The sequence below is a fragment of the Bos grunniens genome, chromosome 10 (assembly GCF_055505025.1).
Source record: "Bos grunniens cultivar Pamir isolate PY7600 chromosome 10, Bosgru_T2T1.0, whole genome shotgun sequence".
Classification (NCBI taxonomy): Eukaryota; Metazoa; Chordata; class Mammalia; order Artiodactyla; family Bovidae; genus Bos; species Bos grunniens.
The window spans coordinates 56,711,405-56,735,306 of record NC_141174.1 but is presented as its reverse complement, the minus strand read 5'-3'; the positions used below and the strand labels follow the sequence as shown (position 1 = coordinate 56,735,306).

At 45.5% G+C, this 23,902-nt stretch overlaps 1 protein-coding gene across 2 annotated transcripts in view; it reads left to right on the top strand.

Moving 5' to 3' along the window:
- The window catches only part of CA12 (carbonic anhydrase 12), a 62,741-nt gene that overhangs the window by 25,421 nt on the left and 13,418 nt on the right, over positions 1–23,902 (top strand). For both annotated transcript variants that reach the window (XM_086321377.1, XM_086321376.1), the window contains exons 3-4: positions 18,219–18,398; positions 19,294–19,436. In XM_086321377.1, the coding sequence (XP_086177503.1) occupies positions 18,219–18,398; positions 19,294–19,436 (323 nt within the window). The remainder of the gene's footprint in view (positions 1–18,218; positions 18,399–19,293; positions 19,437–23,902) is intronic.

Sequence of the window (23,902 nt, the reverse complement as noted above, 5' to 3'; positions counted from 1 at the left end):
AGGGCAGAAAGCAGATTGGTTTGCTGCCCAGGAAATATTGTCTCTCTTGGAGGCGAATGTTGAGCAAGCTTGATAACTGCCTCTAAACACAGGGGTTTCTTAAGCTGGGAGGGACACTCATCATGCTGAGCAGTTTGCAAGCGCAAATGTCACAAGGCCGTCATTATATCACTCTGTGGATCTGAGCTTAGGAAACAGGTGCAAATGTCACTCTGCCGTCCCTGTAAGTATTAAACTGTGCTTCGACTCAGGAGTCTCATGTCTTCAGCGGCATCTGTGAACTGTGGCAAGCTAACTTGTTAGTCTGGGTGAAGTCTTAGACCCCCCACCCCCACTTTTTTGACACATGGCAGCGTGGGAGAAGCAAAGGCTGCAGTGGCGGGGTGGAGATCACCAGGGGATTTGGGGCTGCACTCCAGACCTTGGGATTAAGCCTGAAGGCTTGAGGAGCCACTGAAGAACTTTCAGCAAAGAGATGTCTGGATCTGGATCTAGCTTGGGGAGTGGAGGACTGGAGAAACAAGGCCAGTGAGGCCTATAGATATGGAGCTATGCATCTGAATAGGATATCCAGTGGGGGCAGATGAAGGCCAAGTTTAAAGGAAACTCAATACGGGGCCTTGACAGCATTTTTTCTGAATTGGGAATCAATTGGGATAATCCACTGCATTTATTTGTGGTCTCTTTAGAACTTTCATGCCCTTGACATTTCTGAAGCATATTATTATGGAGAATGCCCTTCCATTTGGGTTTGTCTGAAGGTTTCTTATGAGATTCAGGTTGTCCATTTTGGCACAAAGAGTACAGAAGTGATGTGCTTGGTGTGTGTGTATATATATACACATATATGTACACGTATATATAATATACATATATATGCCCACACACACACATATGTATACATATATAGACAATGGAATATTAGCCATAAAAAGAATGAAATAAGGTCATTTGCAGCAACATGAATGGACCTAGAGATTATCATACTAAGTGAATTAGTTAGAGAAAGACATATTATATCACTTATATACGTATATGGAATCTAAAAAGATGACACAAATGAAATTACAAAACAGAAATAGACTCAGAGACATAGAAAACAAACCTATGGTTACCAAAGGGGAAAGGGGGAAGGTATAAATTAGAGGAGTTTGGGATTAACAGATACATACTGCTGCTGCTGCTGCTGCTAAATCGCGTCAGTTGTGTCCAACTCTGTGCGACCCCATAGACGGCAGCCCACTAGGCTCCTCTGTCCCTGGGATTCTCCAGGCAAGAACACTGGAATGGGTTGCCATTTCCTTCTCCAATGCATGAAAGTGAAAAGTGAAAGTGACGTCGCTCAGTCGTGTCCGACTCTTTGCCACCCCATGGACTGCAGCCTACCAGGCTCCTCCGTCCGTGGGATTTCCCAGACAAGAATAGTGGAGTGGGTTGCCATTGCCTTCTCCAGATACACACTACTATATATAAAATAACAAGGACCTACTATATAGCATGGGGAACTCTATTCAATATCTTGTAATAACCTATAATGGAAAAGAATCTGAAAAAGAATATATATACATATGTGTGTGTGTGTGTGTGTGTATAGTGTATACACACATATAAATATAACTGAATCACTTTGCTGTGCACCCGAATCTAACACAACATTGTAAATCAACTGTATTTCAATTTTTTAAAAAAGTTTAAAAATAAAGACAAAATATTGTCCTAAAAAGAAAAGACTGCTAAGAGAGGAAAACTGTCACCTCCCTGTGCCTGACAATGGTGGCCAGAGGAAGGAGACTGTGACTCCTGGGTTTTGGTGGGTGGGTGGCAATATTAGCTGAGAGAGAGAACCTTGAAGGAGGTAGAGGTGGTTTTGGGGCGAGGAAGGTGAGAGAGGGAAAGATGGCAGGTTTGGTTATTTCTCAAATTGTTTGTCTGCCTGTCTGCCTCCCCTTCCAGGCATGTCTGATTTCAGGAGGCCATGGAACATCTTAAGGAGGTGTCCGTTAAGGCTCTGGAGCTCAGGAGGAAACCCCGACAGGGCAAAGGTTGTGCTGAATCCGTGGGAGGGGACAGGATTACCCCAGGGGAGTGTGAATGAGAGAGAAAGAGCCAAAGACAATAACCATGGGACAGCTGCCTTGAAGGGCAGGTGCTACTGAGAGCTGCAAAGGGGCAGGAGGAATGGGAAGACAGCTCAGACAAACAGTATCCCCTAAATCCAGAGAGGAGAGGTTCAGAAATGAGTGGGATCACCAGGGACAAGGGCTACAAGAAAAATGAGGGCTGAAGAGTCTACTTGAATCCAGTGGGAGGTGGAAGTCAGAGTCCTGGGGCCCTGAGATCTCAGTGGGGAGTGGAGGCACAGAAGTGAGCAGTGTAGACAATTCTCATATGGTGCTTGGCTGCAAAGAGGTGGTGAGGGGGACTTCCCTGACGGGCCAGTGGCTAAGACTCTGCTCCCAATGCAGGGGGCCTGGGTTCAATCCCTGGTCGGGGAACCAGATCCCACATACTGCAACTAAAAATGCTACATGCTACCAGGAAGATCAAGGATCCTGAGTGCTGCAACTAACTACCGGTGCAGCCAAATAAATAAATAAATATTTAAAAAAGGAGGTGGCGGGGGGGCACTTCCCGGTGGCTCAGTGGTAGAGAATCCAGCTGCCAAGGCAGGGGACGTGTGTTCAATCCCTAATCCAAAGATGCTACGAAGCAACTAAGCCATGCACCGCTACTGAAACCCACACGCCTAGAGCCTGTGCTCCACAAGAAAACCCACCGCAATGAGAAGCCACACACTGCAACTAGAGAGCAGCCCCCACTCGCCGCAACTAGAGAAAAGCCCAAGACTAGAGAAATGGCCGTGTGCAGCAACCAAGATCCAGTGCAGCCGTAAATGAACAAGAGACGCAGCGAGGGAGCAGAGCAGGAGGCAAGGGGAGGTCCTCGTCCTGGGAAACAGATACCAGAAGCCCACAACTAAATAGCTTGTTCAGGGCCGCCTTCAACTTAGATATCCAGGGTGGTCCTTGACCTGCTGTCTGACCGCCAATCCAGTCTTGGCTCCTCACCCACAGCGTCACACTTTTAACAAAGGTTAAAAGTGATGGGATGGGGAGAGGGGGGGAGAGGAGAGCAGTTTTTTGGCAGCCAGAAGAGGCACCTGTGACATTTTCCACCATCTCTGCCAGGGAAGGAGCCTGTCATTAAGGCAGCCCCAGCTCACATTATTTGTTCTCCCATCAGCTTCCTTTTGGTGTCAGGAAACACTGCTTCATCACCTTATATAGAACTCACCTTTATTATCATGAATGTTCAAAGTGTTCCCTCTTCATTCAGAAGCTAGTTACAAGTAACAGCCTCCCTGGCCCCCAGACCCTTGCTTCCAGGAAACCAGGCTGTAATACCTCCACCTTTGTTTCATGCAGGCTCTGTTCACAGTTTATGTTCTAAAACCCACACAGGAGAAACACTAATGCTTTATTTCAGCCAGTGATTATTTTATAGTAGACAAGAGCAAGTTAACCAGAGTCAGATATTTAAACTACAATGAAGAGCAGCACTATGAAAGGAGAAACAAGCTTGATGTATTCATACAATGGGATATTCTTCAGCCATGAAAAGGAACGAAGTACATTATGAATGAACCTTGAAAACATTATAGTATGTGGAAGAAGCCAGACAACCAGAAGAGGCAAATCCATAGAGACAGAAGTAGATGAGTTGTTGCCGAGGGCTGGGGGCGGGGCGGAGAGAAAATGAGAAATGACTGCTTAGAGAATATGGGGTTTCCTTCGGGGAGATGAAAATGTCCTGGAACTGAACAGCAGTGATGTCTGTGCAGCACTGAATATACTAAATGTCCTCACGTTAAATACATGTTACATGTGCGAGTGCCTGTGTGCTCAGTCGTGTCCAACTCTTTTCAACCCCATGGACTGTAGCCCACCAGGCTCCTCTGTCCATAGAATTTTTCCAGGCAAGAATACTAGAGTGGGTTGCCATTTCCTACTCTAGGGGATCTTCCCAATCCAGGGATTGAACCCGCGTGTCCTGGGTCTCCTGCGTTGGCAGGCGAGTTCTTTACCACTAGCGCCCCCTGGGAAGCCTGGCTATGTTATATACATTTTACCACAATAAAAAATTAATTAAAAAAAAAAATCTTACCTTGACACTGGAGAATAAAAAGCTCTGGCTCCAACCCCAACACCATCGAAGTAATGAGGGCTTTCCACCAGTGCGTCTTAACTCTGGCTGCACACCTGAGCAGAATCACCTGAGAAGCTTTTTAAAGCCTCCTGTACCTAGACTCCACTCAAGACCAATTAAGCCAGGTCTTAGAGGCTGGGGCTGGGAGTAAACCGAGAAGGTCTTGGAGATTCCAGTGCACAGTTAGAGGTCAGGAATACTGAGTTAGACTAGACCAGTGCTTCTCAAAGTGTGGTCCCCAGACCAGCAGCATCAGCATCATCTGGGAATTGGGAAGAAACACAGATTTGGGGACTGCACCCAAACCCTTCTGAATCAGAAACTATGAGAGTGTTTTAGCCATCTGTGTTTTAGTAAGAAATCTGTATTTTAACAAAACCCTCCAGGGAGTCTGATACACACCAACATCTGACACCAATTCTTCTGCATCTAGACCAAGGAAGATAAAGAGTTTTCCTCCACCACTGACTGTTTACTGAGCATCTATCATAAGCTTGCTTTGTGACAGATGCTTTGGAAGTATAGAGACCTACCTCAGCTCTCCTCAAACATCTAACCCATCTTGTGAGTTAGATTCTTGGAAAAGAAGTTGTGCATTAAGACAAGATGAGCCTTTTTATGATTGAACAGTATTCCATTGTATGTATATACCACATTTTATTTACCCCTTCATTTTTTGATGGGCACTTGGATTATTTCCACCTTTTGGCTATTACAAATAATTCTGCTATGAACAGTAGTGTATAAGTATCTATTTGAGTTCCTGCTTTCAATTCCTTTCATTACATACCTTGGCTTCCCAAGTGGTTCAACAGTAAAGAATCCACTTGCAATGCAGGAGACAGGGGTTCCATCCCTGGGTTGGGAAGATCCCCTGGAGAAGGAAATAGCAATCTACTCCAGTATTGCTTATAAAATTCTATGGACAGAGGAGCCTGGCAGGCTACCATCCATGGAGTCACAAATGAATTGGACATAACTTAGTGACTAAATAACAACAGAATTGTTAGGTATTATAGTAATTGTATTTAACTTTTTAAGGAATCACCAAACTATTTTCCACAGCCATGTACCACCAGGAATATACATTTGGGATGATGGAAAAAGTTCTGGAAAGGGCTAGTGATGATGACTTCACAACAGTGTAAATGCAATTAATACCACTGGATTCACTTTAAAATGGTTAAAAATGGTAAATTTTATGTATATTTTACCACACACACACATGCAAGATTAAAGACATGAAATGAGCCATGAAAACAAAGAAAAGGAAGTTATGTTCCAAATGGCTCAACATTGAATAAAAATGACTTTAAACACCATAATTAAGTTTCTATAATGACACATATAACAGTGTATTAAAAAGATGGTGTGTGCAGTTCTTACTAGTCAGAGATGGTCCCTGCCTGAGCATGGAGAAAGAATATTTTTAAGATGCTTTTTCAGGAGGGTAGGGCAGGATGTCTGGCTCTACTGGGGACTTAGCACGTTTACAGTGACCAAAATTCCTTTGTGAACCGGTCAAAGAAGATCAAAGAGAATAACAAGTACTGAGCATGGAGAGGTTTCCCTGCTGGGGTTAAGCTGTTACCACCTCAGCAACTTGGCTAACTTCTTAGCGGTTTTTATTCAAGAACCACTTTGATGTGCGGGCTCAGAGGGAAGAGTCAGAGATACAGTAATGAATAGGATGAGCTGAGAACCCAGTATGGTGGTTCCCAACTGTCAGTTGAGAACCAGAATCACCCACTGGGCTCATTCAGTGACAGATGCCGGGCGCCACCCCCAGAGTGTCTGGGTCAGGGTATCTGGGGTGGGGCCCAAGATTTCTAACAGATTCCTAGGTGATGATGGTGGTGATGCTTGTCCAGGGACTGCACTTTGAGAACCACTGGTCTACTGGGGTTGGTAAGTGTAGGTGCCTCTGCTGCTGCTGCTGCTTCTAAGTCGCTTCAGTCGTGTCCGACTCTGTGTGACCCCATAGACGGCAGCCCACCAGGCTCCTCTGTCCCTGGGATTCTCCAGGCAAGAACACTGGAGTGGGTTGCCATTTCCTTCTCCAGTGCATGAAAGTGAAAAGTGAAAGTGAAGTCGCTCAGTCGTGTCCAACTGTTCGAGACCCCATGGACTGCAGCCTACCAGGCTCCTCCATCCATGGGATTTTCCAGGCAAGAGTACTGGAGTGGGGTGCCATCGCCTTCTCTGGTAGGTACCTCTAGGAAAGATAAATGTAAAGGCTCCATGGGAGCACCAGGACAGGGAGACACTTGGTCCTGCCTTTGGGGAGTGAGAGGGGCAGGGAGAGGGTGTTTCAGGGAGATGAGATGCAGCTGGGTGTGTCTCAGCATTGCTGCAATAAAGAGGGGGTGGAGAGTAGGTTCAGAGGAGTCCCGAGAAGTGGGCAGAGCTCCACCACATTGAACACTCTCTAAGGCAACAGAACCTAAAAGGGTGCCGGAGACAGGAGCAAAAGCGAGTAGCTGGCACCATCTATCTTTGACACCTAGGAAACCCCACCCTCCTCCCTATAAAAGCCTTCCCTCCAGAGAGAACCTGACAAATGCCTGGAAGCCAAAGGGTAAATGACTGCAAAGTCTCCTCCTAGCTATACCCGTACCTCCCCTCTCCCCCAGCAATACTGGAAAGGGATTACTGGAGAGGTAGGGGCCTTCTAATATGGCAAGGTGTGGGGGAAGGACTTCCCCACGGCTAGCAGAGAGCTGAGTTGATGGCCCAGTCTTGCAGCTCACCTTTGTTCACCCTCCAGCCTGCAATGGCCCCACTGCCACGGCTAAACCAGAGAGGCTGCCAAAGAGTGGCTTGGGAGGACTTTACCCCGTCCCAGTCCCTTCCCTCTCAAAGTGACCCGCCCAAAAAAATTGAAATAATAAAAGGAAAAGTTTGATATAAAGTACGGATTCGAGCATCCTTAGAAAACTTTATTTCTATTAAAATAAGAATAATCTTTCATATTGATCTACAACAATAAAAACCAAGGAAGCAGAATGGGCCTGCTATGGCTGTCCAGCTTTAAGCTTTGTAAATAATAAGTAACCCTGATCCTCCAGCCCTTGCTCTGCTTCATTTCTAACATTAACAAAGAAAAAGCTTCAATACCAGTTTGGCTCCTTGACCTCTGTTTATAATAAAATCATAAGACATCACCGGTTAATCGTTAACCCACCCCTCTAGTAGACTTCTTTCCTTTGGGGCAGGTTATGGGGCTTTACGGCCATGCCTCTCCACTTGACTGGCAGGAAAACAGAGAGAGCCAGCACAGTGTGGCTTTCTGCTCAGCGGGGATAAGAATCCAGCCAGGGCAGATACTGTGGGAACCCCGTAATACTGAACAGTTCAGCTCCCTGGACTTTTATGAGAAGCCATATATCTTTTAATCAACTCCAGAAGGGAACTGCAGGAGCTATAAAATATATATTAAACATATTTTTAGGATTTCCCTGATGGTCCAGTGGTTAAGAATCCATGTGTCAATGCAGGGGACATGGATTTGATCCCTGGTCCAGGAAGATCCCACATGCCTTGGAGCAACTAAGTCCGTGTGCCACAGCTACTGAAGCCTGTGCTCCACGAGAGAAGGCACTGCAGTGAGAAGCCTGAGCACCCTAACTAGACAGTAGGCCCCGCTCGCTGCAACTAGAGAAAGTCTGCACACAGCAACAAAGACCCAATGCAGCCAAAATAAATAATAAAAAATTAAAAAAAATTTTTTTAATGTGATTTCTACATCCTAACATCCTGAGAATGTGTAGTATTTTAAAAAATATTTGTTTGTTTGCACCAGGTCTTTACTTGCGGCATGCACACTCTTTAGTTGTGGCATGCGGGATCTAGTTCCCTGACCAGGGATCGAACCCGGGTCCTCTGCACTGGGAGCATGGAGTCTTAGCCACTGGACCACCAGGGAAATCCCAAAATTTGTGACATTAAGATGGGTATAGAGAGGATACAGAGGCTGCCTTCTCTTCTGAATGGGGTCCTGTGGCTTAGCTGTGTTCTCTGTGGCTGTAGCCACAGGACCACAGAGGATGCGTGACCCCTGGAGAAAGGTGGGTCCCAGCTCCCTGAAAGGAGTGTACCTGAGCAGGTGCCAAATGACACCCACTCAGCCTTGTCACAGGGTAACACCCAGCCTAGCCAAGAGGAAGCCAGATGAACCCTAGGTTCTTTCTGAGTCTTTATATCACATACACAAAAAATATACAGGCTCTCTGCTGGAGCAGGGCCTCTGAATGCTCTCTGCCTGCCCTCTGGAATGCCATTTCCCAGGTCTCACTCACCGTGGATTCAGTCCCATCCTTTAAGTCTCGGCTTTAATGGCACCTCTTCTGAGAAGCCTGCCTGAACCACTTGGTCCATTGTAGTCCCTCCATTTTTCTCCATCAGCCCTTGCTTATTTCCTTCATAGCACTGATTGCAGACTGGAATTATCTTACTCATGTACATTGGTTTGCTTATTTGTAATTTATTATCAGTCTTTTCTTCTTTAACATTTATTTATTTTTGGATGGGTTGGGTCTCGGTTGTGGATCACAGTCTCCAGAGCATGGGCTCAGTAGTTGAGGCGCATGGGCATGGTTGCTGAATGGCATATGTGATCTTGGTTGCCCGACCAGGGATTGAACCTGCACACCCTGTATTGGAAGGCAGATGCTTAACCACTGGACCACCAGGGAAGTCCCTATTATGTAAGTTCCATGAGGACAGAGACCAGATCTGCCGTGTTCTCCATTGTATCTACCATACTAAATACAATGCCTGGCCCATAGTAGGAATGTTTGTTGAAGAAATGAATGAATTAACTTCAGAATTAAATAGCACTCCAAGGAGGGTATTTAGTGATTTTCTCCTTTATTCAACATTGGAATACTCATTCTTAAACTGAAAGTATCTAGTTAAGTATATATTCAAATTTGATACATAATCTATGACCATTTTCAATAAATATACATGCCCAGACTAGGGGCATTTTTACCAGTCAGATCTTAAAAAACAAACCTTGTGGACTGATCAAAAGCTTTTATTGTACTAAAATTTTGACTGTTGGTTTAAAAAACAAAAAAGGTGTGTCAACATCTAGAATGTGTAAGACCTTGTCACTATAGTTTAATCTGTGGGGGCAAGTTTTGATCTGGCTATGTTTTGGTGGTCAGTCCAAAGAGACAGGCCCCGGAGACAGTGGTCAGGACCAGCTGCCCAGGCATTCACACAGACACTGAAGGGTCTATCCCAAGGGTGTGGCTACCACCACACCCTTGTTACCATACCAATGCCAGGGGCGCCACGTAGGTCTGAGGGACAGACTTAGAAAGGCCCCAAAGGACAAACATCAAAATGAAATAATAGTGAATGCATTTTATTTTTGGTCCAGACTTGTCAGATATAGTCCAAATTACAGGCAATATTTATCTTCATTAAATTTTATGTTATTCTTAAGCACACAGGATGCAGTCAGTGAGAAAGAATAATCAGTAAGAAACAGCAATCAAACTGTACCCGTAATTACATGGTTCTGGTCTTCTACGGAGCTATATATGCTTTTTTATTATAATATATGCTGTCACATATGTAGTATATTTAGTAAATGTAGAAATTACTCAACCCCATTAAGTGTTTTACTTACCCCGATACCATGTCTGCAAACATTATAAAATAGTAAAATTATCCTTCATTTACTTGTGTAGATTGTTATTTGCCCAAGGCAGTAGTGAGTCTGTATGCACATAAGTATGAGTAAATACACCCATGTTGGAGAGAAATAAAAGGAGGACCTGTAGATAAAAAGAAACCTATGGGACATATTAACCAGTCATAATACACAGACCTTATCTGGACTGTGATTCAAACAAACTCTTTCATAAATACATACGACTTGAGCACATTCAGTATCTTATAATAACCTATCATGGAATATAATCTGAAAAAGAATATATATATAATCTTATATAAATATATATCTATTCTTATATAAATATATGTATAACTGAATCACTTTGCTGTACACCTGAAGCACTGTATATCAACTATCCTTAAAAATAGGAAAACAAATTATGACATAACTGGGGCAACTGAACACGCACTGGGTATTTGATGACATTAAGAAATCCCTGTTAACAGTTCTTAGATGTGAAGATGATATGAGGTTAGTTTTAGAGAGTTCTTACCTTTAGTTGTATATAAGCATCCACAGATTTTCTTCAAAGTAATCCGGTTGAGGGAAATGGATGGGGTGGGGGGTATGGATAACACTAAATCCGTCACGAACGGATGGGCACATGGGGCCATTCTACTGTGCTCTTTACTTTTGTACCTGCTTTAAAATGTTGTTGTTTAAATTTTAAAACAAGACAAGTTCACTTTAAAAAACCACACTGACTCTTCTAGGCTCATGGATGTACTTGGGCTGCGTGCATCTCAGAGTGTGAGACCCTGAGACTGCCTATCATCCCACAGTCAGTCTTCTCTCTGATCAGCTCTGCAGATCTGTGAGTTCTAGGATTTCTGGCTCTGTTTGTCCGTCTATGGGCTCCCTTTCCAGGAAGGTTTCAGTGCACTGGTCTAATCTATTTAGCAAATGCTTACTGCATGCCTCCTCCAGCCCAGAGGTAATTTCTACCTCTGCCTCCAGGCCCTCCCCTCCCTTGCTCTCTTTTCAGGGTCACACTCCATGACTTTCTTCTGGAACCATCCTTCCTTATCTGCTTACTTTTCCTTCTGCATAGAAGGAAAGTGCTGAAGTCTCTCCATTAAAAAACAAAAATGCTTCTCGTCACTCTCATCTTCCTATAACCACACACACACACATGCCCCTCTCCCATTCCTTTACGGCTAGATTTCTGAAATGAGCTTAAGAAACTATTCATTAAGTGTCTACTAAATGCCACTGTGTGCTCAGACACAGGGGAGGGATATGACATTGGCTTCTAGGCTTCCAAATGTCTTTGGAACTTGAAGGCAGAATTCTAGTCTGGAACAGGTTTATGATAACAGTCACAGAGGAGATGGTTAAATGACAATTCAAGAAAGTGCTGGAGTAGCTTGTCCAGGACTTGAGTTTGTTTTTGAAGATGGACAAGATTTGCAAAGGTGGAGAGGAAAGGAGGCATTTTAAGCAGATTTTTAGCATAAGAACATTTGTGAAGGTTGTTCTGAGGATGGGGCAGCTGGCCTGACTATGGCAGTCGACCTTGGGAAGGTATGAGGGCTTTTGAAGGCCTTGACAGGGACTTCCCTGGTGATCCAATGGTTAAGATTTTGCCTTCTAATGTAGGGGATGTGGGTTCAATCCCTGGTCCTAGAACTAAGATCCCACATGCCCTGTGGCACAGCCAAAAAAAAAAAAACAGAAAAAGAAAAAAATTAATGAAGGCCTTGACAGGCTAAAACTGTGAAAGATGGCTATGGTTCTGCTTTGTTTTTTGGGGGACAGGAGCAAGGCAGGGCATGCTGTGGAGAAACAGAGTGGACGGATGGGCGCAGGGCTACACCTGGTTAAACCCAGTTGCAACAAGAAAGGAGCCTGGCAGCCAACAGGAAAGGCTTGGGCGGGGACCTTGCAGGGGTCCTTTGCAGCGTGATATGTTGAGGGAGAGGGCCTAACCTGGGATGGTGGGGATGGTGGTGGTGATGGAAACTTGGGACTCCATGACCCACCCTGAGGGCAAAGGATGGACCAGACTGGTCTGGCTCTGAGATTTTGAGCATTTGAGCTTTGGAAGAGTGGGGTCATTTGTCCTCTGACAAAGCTTATTAGCACCATCAAATTGAGATCTAGGCCGTAACACATCAACCAACTGTACTCTCTGGACGTTATCTGAATCCTGAATTTTACAAACAACTGTTAAAAAAGATATGAAAACAACAAGGTCCTGCTGCATAGCACAGGGAACTACAGTCAATATTCTGGGATAAACCATCATGGAAAAGGACATAAACAAGAATGGGTGTATGTATAATGAATCACTTTGCTGTTAACACAACCGTGTCAATCAACTACACTTCCATAAAATAAAATTTTTTTAATTTAGGAGAAGAGGAATGAGGAGTTTTAATTACAGTTATTAAAAATAAAGATCATTGATTTCAAATTAAAAGATACAAGATACTTGGAAATTTTTAAAATTCTGACTGGTTTTAGTAAGATTAAGGAACGGTTAACTTTTTGAGTGTGGTAATGGTATTATGCTTGTGTTCTAAGAGCCCTTGTATTTTAAAGACATACTGAAATATGCACAGATGAAGTATATTCGGATTTGTTTCAAAAATCATCCAGGGTTGGGGAGCATGGGTGCGGTAGAGATGGAGGCAGATTCGCCAAGGACTGTCAAAGCCAGGGCATGGGGGGCTCACTTTGCTCCTCTCTCTCTGGTTCCACGTATTCGGTGTTTTCCCTGAAACCACGCTGGTCCTTGGGGTAATGCACGTCTTTACTCTGGGCCTCAATAACACCTTGCTGAGAAGCATGAGAGGCGCTTTGAGCTGTGCCACGTTAATCTCCTGTTACAATTCAAAACAGAAATTTGGGCCGCTTCTGTTTTGCCTCAAACAGAAAAATTCATGAACTGCAAAGAAATAATGCCTTGATTTCAGTTGCGAAAACAAACAGGGAGATCCGTATGATCTCCTTTTTATCATGATCTTGGGAGGAATCTAATCCATGCAAGAGGGAAAGTCACATCTCAAGAGAAAAGTCACATTTTGATGGTAGCTAGAAATGCTTCTTTTGGAAGAGCCAGTCCTGGGAGAGGTTACAGCCATTGGCATGAGTGTGACAGCTGAGAACAGGCTGAAAGATGACAGCCAGGGCTGTAGCTGCCGATGAAAAGGCAGTGTTAGAGCAGCAACAAGTCACACGTTGCCCACACAGCAGCTGGGGGCAGAAAGGAGCCGCTGCTGACATGCCCGACACTGGGTGCCTTGGTGCACCCCACCCTGGCACCTCTCTCACCTACAAGCCAAAGAGATGGGAGGCCGCTCTGACAATGTCCCTAGCCATGTAAGAAGGGGACAGAGCCATCATATGCTGGCAGAGGGTCCTATGAACTCCAATAAAATCCCATACTTGGCAGATCACCTCCCAAGCCAGGGGCCAGCAATCGGATTTATTTTTCAGTGAGTGGCTCCAAACAGAGCAAAACCTCATGCACGTACACGAGAAAGCTAGGAACGTAAATTCTGAACCTGAGCAAGTGACATCATTTTGCATTTCTTTTTTGATAGAAAAAAAAAAAAATTATGTGGGGGAATAGAGAGAAGCTAGGGGGATTAATATAGGCACTTACTTCCCTTAGAGGAACAAGCATAAAATTAGCAGGAGAATCCAGCTCAGTAAACATGTGAGGGCCTGCTTTGTGCCAGGCACTGCAGCCAAGGCAGGGATGAATGAGACACGGTCCTTGCCTTCAAGGAGATCACGGGACGGGGAAGAAACGGGCCTGGACAAAATCTCCCAGATAAACCCTGAAACAGAAGTTCACAGTTCTGTGATCCAGGCAAGGTAACTCTGTTACTAAGCCAAAGTCTGACTTTGGGCAAATCACTTACTCTCAATTTTTCATCTACAAAATGGGGCAGTTCTTGCCTTGTGGACCCCACAGAGTTGTAGAGGTGTAAGGACCCAAACTACTAATATCATCATCACTATCACCATCAACCATAATGAGGAGAAGGAGAAGGAAAGGCTTTCTAGACTCTGCTGCCCTAAGGGCCTGTGATGGGCGCTCAGGATGAGCGACCCCAACCCCACCCCATGGTTGGCAGCTGAGACCAGCAGCACTGGACCAGCCTGGGGAATGGCAGTGCCCTGTGCCCTCATTTCCACAGCTGGTTCCCACTAGGCACCCCATCACATGCCCAGGAGCTGCCTTGGCGTGAGCAGTTTTTTCCAACCCGTTCCAACTGGCCTGATACAGAGGTGAAGGTGCTTAGCCCCAGTAATCTTAGTAAATCTCAGAGCTTGGGAGCCAGAAGGGAACTTCCAGAACGTAGTGTCCACCCCTCCCATTGGTACAAAGGGCGAAGGAGGCTCAGGCAGGGAATGTGACCTGCTTGGGATCACTCATGGAGGGGCGGCGGTTGGGGGGCGAGTGGGGGGAGCAGCTGGATCTGGTTCTTTGAACTCTCTGGGTCCAGTACAGTTGCTTCTCTTTCCTAGGAATTTCTCTTTCTCAACCATGAACTCTGTTGCTTTTTCTTTTTTTAATATGTATTCCTTTGGCTGTGCTGGGTCTTAGTTGTGACATGTGGGATCTAATTCTCTGACTAAGGATCGAACCCGGATCCCCTGCATTGGGAGGGCAGAGTCTTAACCACTGGACCACGAGGGACCAACCAGGGAAGTCTCTTCTGTTTCCTTTTATATCCTTACTCTTTTCTGCTCCCAAACACCTAATTTAGCCAACTTGCAAGGAAAATGACTTAGGACAAAAGAAAAATTCCTCCTGATAACACTTCCTGAGCTCTGTGGTCCCTGGGGGCTTTCATTCTTTGGGGATTATGTTTCCTCAGTGTCTGTCACACACGTGCCCCCAGTCACGATGTGGGTTCACAGACATGAAATGGGAGGGTCTGGGCTTGTCTTTCAGGAAGGCTTCAGGTGAATCCCTGCTCTGGGAAGAGAGTTCTTACTCAGTTCCCTTTAGCTACAGGATGCACAGCTTTGCCACATCTTCACTTCCTGAGTTTCTTCCCTTCGGGCCTGGCTGGCAGCTTCTGCCACCCTGGCCGCGGGCCCAGATGCTGCTGTGAGCAGAGCAAAGGCTGGCGGCCGTGTTCTGGAAGGCTTGCCACCTGGTAGCTGCACCTCCTCCTGACCCTCAGGGTTTGCATGATACCTCTTGACAGCTTCCCCTCTGTTCCCTGCGGTCTCTAAGGAATTTGGTTTTGCCCTCAGCTGAGTAACTGCCCTGCTCCGGTCTGCTCCCTGGAGTGACTGCCTCCAGCCTCCCTCTCCCCTAGTCGCCATCTTGGTGTAGTTTAGTTGCCTTGAGTCCAGGGCTTTGAGGCTGTGGAAATAAAAACAACACAGTCCAGGAGAAACTATGATATGTGAGAACTGAGAAAACTGGTGTCCAGTGAGAGGCTGAACTAGAGAGTCTGGAATCCTTTCAAGTTCCACCATTTCTGAAATCTCTTCAAGTTCCAACATTTCTGAAACAGTATACCTGAAGGCTGACAGCCTGAAAAATTAGAGGATTCTCCCGTGTGTGTCCAGACATAGGGCCAACTCCTCATAGCATCTAAAAAAATTTTTTTTCTCTATTTATTTACTATTTCCAGTGCTCTCTTGTGCCTCCTGAAGCTCCAAGTTTCTTCTGGGATAATTTCCCTTAAAGCCTGAAGAACTTTCATTCACATTTCTTACAGAGTATTTCTGCTGGTCACAAATTCTCTAGTTTTATCTGATAATACTTATTTTCACTGGTTATAGAGTTCTGGGGTTGACAGTTTTCTTTCAACATTTTAAAATTTGTTTGTTTATTTATTTGGCTGCACCTGGTCTTGCTTGTGGAATGCAGGGTCTTCACTTGCAGCACTGGAATTCTCAGCTGCAGCATGGAGGATTGTTTTAGTTGGGGCATGTGGACAACTCTTAGTTGCAGCATGTGGGATCTAGTGCCCTGACCAGGGACTGAACCTGGGGCTCCCGCCTTGGAAGTGCGGAGTCTTAGCCACTGGACCACAAGGGAAGTCCCTCCTCATAGCATTTTAAATGAATGAGGGCATCAAGTTTTGCTTCTGACCCTCCCTACTCTCAGAGAACAAGGTAGTCGGGGATGGGGATTCTGTGAAGTGGGCACGCATGCGCGCGTACACACACACACACACACACACACACACTCTCTCTCTCTCTCTCTCTCTCTCACTCTCTCTCTCTCTCTCTCTTGAAACAATGCTGTGGTCTATGGAAGAGTGCCCAGAAGATGTGGTGTGCCTTCCGCCCACTCCACCTCAGTACATCTTTCCTTGTGCTGAAATACTGATGAATGAACTCCAGGTGGCAAACCTTGATTCCCAACTTCTAGAGAGCCCACAGGGCACAACTGTTCCACGCCAACGAGCCATGACCTGCCAGTTATTCGCTTTTCTGGAGAAACCTCAGCTTGAAAATCCATTTAATTACCATGGGAGATAATCTTTTAAACACAGCCTGACATTCTTGAAAGACTTTTCCCTGTGGGAGTCAGAAATTTTATCTGCAGTGGGACTGGATTGTTTATTTTCATTTCCAGGGGAAGGACTATTACCTGGTTGCTAACTACCAGAAGCCTGAGCCCTGGAGGGTTTCTTTGTTAAGTCTGTTCCTCCTCACTGCTAGTTTGTCAATTAGATTGTAATAATTAGTTTTTAATAGTGTCATTCTTTTCCCCAGTGTAAACACTGCATTTAGTTCTGTAATTCGGGCGATAATTACTTGCTATCTTTCAAGTTTCCCTATCAGGTTGCAGGGTTTTTACTTACTCTAGACGTGGGTATTCAGAGTCAATGTCCTCAAGGGTTTCCTATCAGGAAGATCATAGTCTAGATTACCAGCCTCAAAGACCTACCTGGAGTTATAGTCAGACACCAATTTTTCCAACGTGGGACATTCCAGTGGATTAAATAAATTCTTCCCTGCTAGAAGAGGGGAGGGGACCAGGGCAAGAGGGGTAGGGGAGTAAGGGGTACAAATTATTAGGTATAAGACAAGTTACAAAGATATTGTACAACAAGGGGACTATAGCCTATATTTTATAATAATTTTAAATGGAGTATAACCTTTAAAAATTGTGAATCACTATATTGTATACCTGTAACATATAATATTGTACAATAACTATACATCAAACCAGTCAATCCTAAAGGAAATCAACCCTGAATATTCACTGGAAGGACTGAGGCTGAAGCTCCAATACTTTGGCCACCTGAGTTGACAAAGAGACAACTCAATGGAAAAGACCCTGATTCTGGGAAAGACTGAAGGCAGGAGGAGAAGGGGGTGACAGAGGATAAGATAGTTGGATGGCATCATCAACTCAGTGGACATGAGTTTTAGCAAACTCTGGGAGATAGTGAAGGACAGGGAAGCAGGGCTACAGTCCACGGGGTCACAAAGAGTTGGACACGACTGTGACTAAACAATAACAAACACATCAATTTTTAAAAGTACCAAAGGGAAGAGAGCCCGAGATTTTAAACTGAACTTTAAAAAAAATAAGAAAAAAAAAACTAATTTCCTTTGCTTCTAAAACACACACACACACAAAAAATTCCCTACTAGAATGCAAGCATGGGTGGCCCCAAGACCCAGAGTATCTCCTGCTCACAGTAGGTGTTCAATATACAGATGCTAAATTGTGGAGAGTCACGAAGTCTTCTTGCAGAATGGATGTGCACCGGGTTGAGATACGAACAATGTACTGAATAAAGTGGAGTCCCTGCCATGGGACTGCTCTGGCCCCCCTCTCCCCACATTACTTCAAAAGCAAACCATCTTTAATCCATTTTGAGTTTATTTTTGTGTATGGTGTTAGAAAGTGTTCTAGTTTCATTCTTTTACAAGTGGTTGACCAGTTTTCCCAGCACCACTTGTTAAAGAGATTGGCATTGAAACATGTATAATATCATGTATGAAACGAGTTGCCAGTCCAGGTTCAATGCACGATACTGGATGCCTGGGGCTGGTGCACTGGGATGACCCAGAGGGATCGTATGGGGAGGGAGGAGGGAGGAGGGTTCAGGATGGGGAATACATGTATACCAGTGGCGGATTCATTTCGATATTTGGCAAAACTAATACAATATTGTAAAGTTTAAAAAAAAAAAAAAAAAGGCAAACCGTCTGGAGACGTTTGCATGCCATGATTCTGTAGGCTGGGGTCCCTGGACCCTGAAGAGCATATCTCTGGGGATTAAGAATAGAAAAGGAATAACTGTACTGCACATAGAATTAGAAGGTGAGGAAAAAGCTCTAGTGGAAAACTGATTAAGTCATGGGCTTGAACCTCCCCTTCCAGGTCCCGATGGGGAGAAGAGCTGGTCCAAGACCTACCCTTCCTGTGGCGGCCTGCTGCAGTCCCCAATAGACCTGCATGATGACATCCTGCGGTACAATGCCAGCCTCAGGCCCCTGGCCTTCCAAGGCTACAACCAGTCTGCCAGTCCGCAATTTGTCCTCACCAACAACGGCCACTCAGGTGAGGGAGCGACGCCGGAGACCTGCAGTGGTGGCTGAGCTTACCTTGGCTCCCTGGCCTCTTGAGTCTGCTGGGTGGGGGTTGGAGGGGGCGTTCGGATGAGGCACCCAGGAAGGAGAGCAGAGGGGAGCCCTTGAGGGATCCTTGGGCCACTTTCTAAAAGAGATGCTGCAGGCCCTGGGCTCAGGTGGTTCTGCTGGGAAAATACCTCTTAGAAGCAGCACATCTCTTGGGGGTGGGATGGGGGGGTAGGGAAGGGCTTGAGCCCCTTGACCTGTTGATATGGTATGAGAGTGAATTATGGGTCATCATGAATGACTCAAAGGGCCACATAGTTCACTGGGGGGCTCACTCAGGAGTCAGACCAATCTGAGTTTGAATCCTGGCTTGACTACGTATAAGTCACAAGACTCTGGATAAGAATTTTAAACTCTTGAGGTTTCATCTGGAAAATGGGCATACTGATAGCTACTGTAAAGACTAGAGATTCTGTATGTTAAGATCCAGAATAGAGAGAAGCTTCATAAATAGCAATTATTATTGTTGTTGTTGTTATATAATTCTCAGCTTGGCAGATATTTTACTGTAGGTTCCATCTTCATGGCCAAGTGTGTAATACATGGATATGTAAACAAACATCCATCTGTTGGCTAGATTAGTTCCTGCCATCATTTTCCAAGGGGAACCAAGAAGGTGCTGCCGCCACTGGAATTGCTTTAGTGGAAGAGGGGACGTTCTCAGAGAAAGAGCCCAGGTTTCCGAGACGCACCTCTCTGGTTCCCCCATCGCTGCATCCCCCTGCCCCTGTCTGGGCCCTTAGCAGTTGCTGCCAACCTGCTCTCAGGCAGTACCCAGCTGGCCAGGGCTCTGAAGACTGCCCCTCCTCTCCCTGCAGTGAAGGTGAAACTGCCCAAGGACATGCAGGTCCGGGGCCTTGGGGCCCGCTACAATGCCTCGCAGCTGCACCTGCACTGGGGGGACAAGAACGACCCCCACGGCTCGGAGCACACTGTCGGCGGGGAGCACTTCGCCGCCGAGGTGAGTGGGGTGGCCCACCTGGCAGAGGACTCCTGGCGGTGGGTGGTCTGGCATTCTTCCACTTGGCTGGTGTGCAGACAAGACCAGAGCATGGCGGGTGGGGTGGGGGGTGGCCTTCATGCTCTGCACACCCACCGCAGCTCTGCTGACAGCACAGGGAGGCAGAGCCACTCCAGCCACGCTGCAGCTCATCTGTGGTGGCCCGCTTCCCTTCCTTTCCTGAACTTGCTGACTTTGTCTCCAAGTCTTTTACTGGGTGATGCTACTCCAGGGGCAGGGCTCCCAGGGTGCCACAGGCGGACACACATGCCCCTTTTCTAGACATCACCCTTCTGTGCACACAGATTAAGATCCCACCAGCTTGTCTGGCTGACCCATCCCACTGCCGAGTCATACTGGGCTAAACGCTCCCCCAACTTCTCAGCTTTCTTCACACATCATGCTGTTTACATGAGTCTTTCCCACCCTATCTTTCCTTTCCCTTGGCGTGGGTTGTGCTTGGAGCTTGGGGACCTGGGTTCAGGGTCACTCTTTTCTACCTAGCCACAAATCAAGCGATGACTGGCATTATAACACACAGGGCATCGTGGCAAGCAGAGACTCACTGAGGATAGCTTGGGCCATCACCACAGTGCTGTGCTATGTTGCCTGGAGGTGATAACCCCAAATACCAAAGAAAACAGGAAGAGGAGCGAGAGCTTTGCTCCTGCACTGCAAGTGTGCAGTGGGGGGTGGGGGTGGGGGTGGGGGTGGTTGAGTGGCTCCATTTCAGAGCTCAACTAGGATTGCACGTGGCGGTGTGGTTCTGAATGTTTACAGGGCAAGAAGTACAAGGAGATAAATGCTACTGATCAGCCAATGGAGCCCATGATAAATAATGACACCAGCATTCTCCTCTGTTCTTAAATGTTCAACTGCTTAAGATTTTAGTCTAATTAGAGTTATAGGAAGTGGGGGGGCTGTAACTCTGGCCCAATAGGATGGCCCTGCTGGAGCTGCATGTATTTCAGACCAGGTCCCTCTCTGAACCTCCAGGACTTCGTTTCTTTCAGCCTAACTGCAATGAGGAAGCCTCTATTTTCCCAAGGGGAGTAAAGGAGTTAGGGTGTAGGGTGAGAAGATTTACCCATTTAAAAATAGTCACTGTATTTTCTGCTATTAAGCCACATCATGAGACCAAGAGCTTGGTGAAGATGGACCATTAATGTCAATAATACAGAAAAAAAAAAATAAGTGAAAGTGTTAGTCACTCAGTCGTGTCCCACTCTTTGCGACTCACCAGGCTCCTTCCTCTATCCATGAGATTCTCCAAGCATGAATACTGGAGTGGATTGCTATTCCCTTCTCTAGGGGATCTTTCTGACCCAGGGATTGAAGCCAGGTCTGCTACACTGCAGGCAGATTCTTCACCACCCGAGCCACCAGGGAAGGTGACCCTAAAACAGCAGATTCTTTATGGAGAGCCCTTGAAAGTGTAACAGTTTTTCTGGATTGAGTTTTTATATGAAGACTCTCGTGGGAACTTCCCTGGTGATTTAAGACTCTGAGCTTCTAATGCAGGGGTTGTGGGTTCAATCCCTGGTCGGGGAAATATGATCCCTCATGCTGTGCAGTGTGGCTAAATAAATACATAAAATAAAAATACCACTATAAAAGATAAGCCTCTCTTATCCTCTCCTCAGGGAACTGGTTTCTGTTTGTATTAGTCTTCACCTCCTCTTGATTTCATCTGAACAAGTGAGAAAAGTGCTAAAACTGAACACAAGCTCAGCAGTCAGCAGTAAAAAGAAATACGGATATAGGACCTTTGGGGTTTTAGCCACATAGAGTTCTGCACCATTTCGTAAAGCAGAGCCAGGACAGGATGGTGTGGGGCAGTGCAGAGGCTACATCTTTTGGGGATAAACATGAGGAACCAGGAGTCCCTAAGAAATCCTTCATAGGGGACCAATGAAAAGAAGAACTAATGGGATTAAAAGGCCACTTGAAAAGTGGGGAACATTGAGCTGTATTTATTAAAATATGCTTGAATTCTATTTATAATCACATATCACTGAAAAAGCAAGAAAGTTCCAGAAAAACATCTATTTCTGCTTTATTGACTATGCCAAAGCCTTTTTGTGGATCACAATAAACTGTGGAAAATTCTGAAAGAGATGGGCCCACCTGACCTGCCTCTTGAGAAATCTGTATGCAGGTCAGGAAGCAGCAGTTAGAACTGGACATGATCTACAGACTGGTTCCAAATAGGAAAAGGAGTACGTCAAGGCTGTATATTGTCACCCTGATTATTTAACTTATATGCAGAGTACATCATGAGAAACGCTGGGCTGGAGGAAGCACAAGCTGGAATCAAGATTGCCGGGAGAAATATCAGTAACTTCAGATATGCAGATGACACCACCCTTATGGCATAAAGTGAAGAAGAACTAAAGAGGCTCTTGATGAAAGTGAAAGAGGAGAGTGAAAAAGCTGGCTTAAAGCTCAACATTCAGAAAACGAAGATCATGGCATCTGGTCCCATCACTTCATGGAAAATAGATGGGGAAACAGGGGAAACAGTGTCAGACTTTATTTTTCTGGGCTCCAAAATCACTGCAGATGGTGACTGCAGCCATGAAATGAAAAGACGCTTACTCCTTGGAAGGAAAGTTATGACCAACCTAGACAGCATACTAAAAAGCAGAGACATTACTTTGTCAACAAAGGTCAGTCTAGTCAAGGCTATGGTTTTTCCAGTAGTCATGTATGGATGTGACAGTTGGACTATAAAGAAAGCTGAGCACAGAAGAATTAATGCTTTTGAACTGTGGTGTTGGAGAAGACTCTTGAGAGAGTCCCTTGGACTGCAAGGAGATCCAACCAGTCCATCCTAAAGGAGATCAGTCCTGGGTGTTCATTGGAAGGACTGATGTTGAAGCTGAAGCTCCAATACTTTGGCCACCTGATGCGAAGAGCTGACTCATTGGAAAGGGCCCTGATGCTGGGAAAGACTGAGGGCGCGAGGAGAAGGGAACAACAGAGAATGAGATGGTTGGATGGCATCATCAACTCGATGGACATGGGTTTGGGTAGACTCCAGGAGTTGGTGATGGACAGAGAGGCCTGGTGTGCTGCGGTTCATGGGGTCACAGAGTCGGACACGACTGAGCGACTGAACTGAACTGAAGATGGAAAAAGAGATTAATGAAGAAAAAGAAAAGAGATAAAACCTCCATGTGTTATAGTCTCAAGAGGCAAAGAATCAACAAAAATACATGTGATCATATATAGAGAGATCATGGACTAATATAGTTTTTTTGGAGGACAGGTGAGGCCACCTTGAGGATTAAAATCAGGTTAAAGCGTTGTCAGAGAGACTTCCCTGGCAGTCCAGGGGTTAAGATTTCACTTTCCAGGGCTGGGAGTGTTGGTTCCATCCTGGATGGGAAGCTAAAATCCCACATGCCTCATGACCAGAAAATGAGAACATAAAACAACAGAAGCAAAACTGGAAGAAATTCAAGACTTAAAAAACGGTCCACATCAAAGAAAAACAAAAACCAAACCTTTTCAGAGCTTGTCATAATAATGTCTTGATGATTCCTAGACTGTTTTTTTTTTTAAACTTTTTTTTAGAGCATTTTAGGTTCTAGAGCATTTAGAAAAATGGAGAGGAAGTACAGAGATTTCCCATATACTCTTTGCTCCCAGCAACATGCATAACCTCCCCCATTATCAGCATCACTCATCACAGTTTACCTAGATTTTTTAACCCCCAAATTTCTCAAAAACATCTCTTTTCTTCACTTTCATCATGACAAGTAATCTCTACTTTGGGGGGAAAAAATGAGTTTAAAGTGGTATTTCGGAGTCTACATTCATGGAGTAACATTTCTGTTGCTTGGTCTCTTCAAATATGACTGATAAAACCTTTATAAAAGCCATGTTGTGACTGTCTCCACCTGAGAGGTCAACGCATGTCCTGCTCTAGCTAGATACGATGAACTTACAGTTGGAGGTTTACTGTCTCAGCCTTCAGTTCCAAGTACAGAGTGGCCAGGCTGAGGTCGGGCAAATCACGTGGGACCATTTTGCCCCAGGTTCCAGAAAAAGTAGGAAAAATGACAAGGGAGAAGTGCTCCAAAGTATCCAGGTGTTTTCAAGTATACCAGGCAGCTGGTATAAAAGCCCATTTGTTCATTCATTCAGTAGCTGTTGTGCACCTAGTATGTTTCAGGCACTAAATTAGACACTGGCATACAGTGAGTGAACAGGATGGACAGAGTGCCCTGGTGGAGTGTGTAGTCTAGAGAACTGAGAGAAAAGAGAAAGCTGGAGTGGCCATGAGGTGAGGGTCTGAGAGGCCTGATCTAGCTGGAGGTGGAGGTCCCTCCTATTGGATCCCAGTCTCCTGTAAAAGTGAAAGGTTCCCACGAGTCGCTCTCCCTGATGGACAGCAGCTCATCTCATCTCTCCCACTGCAG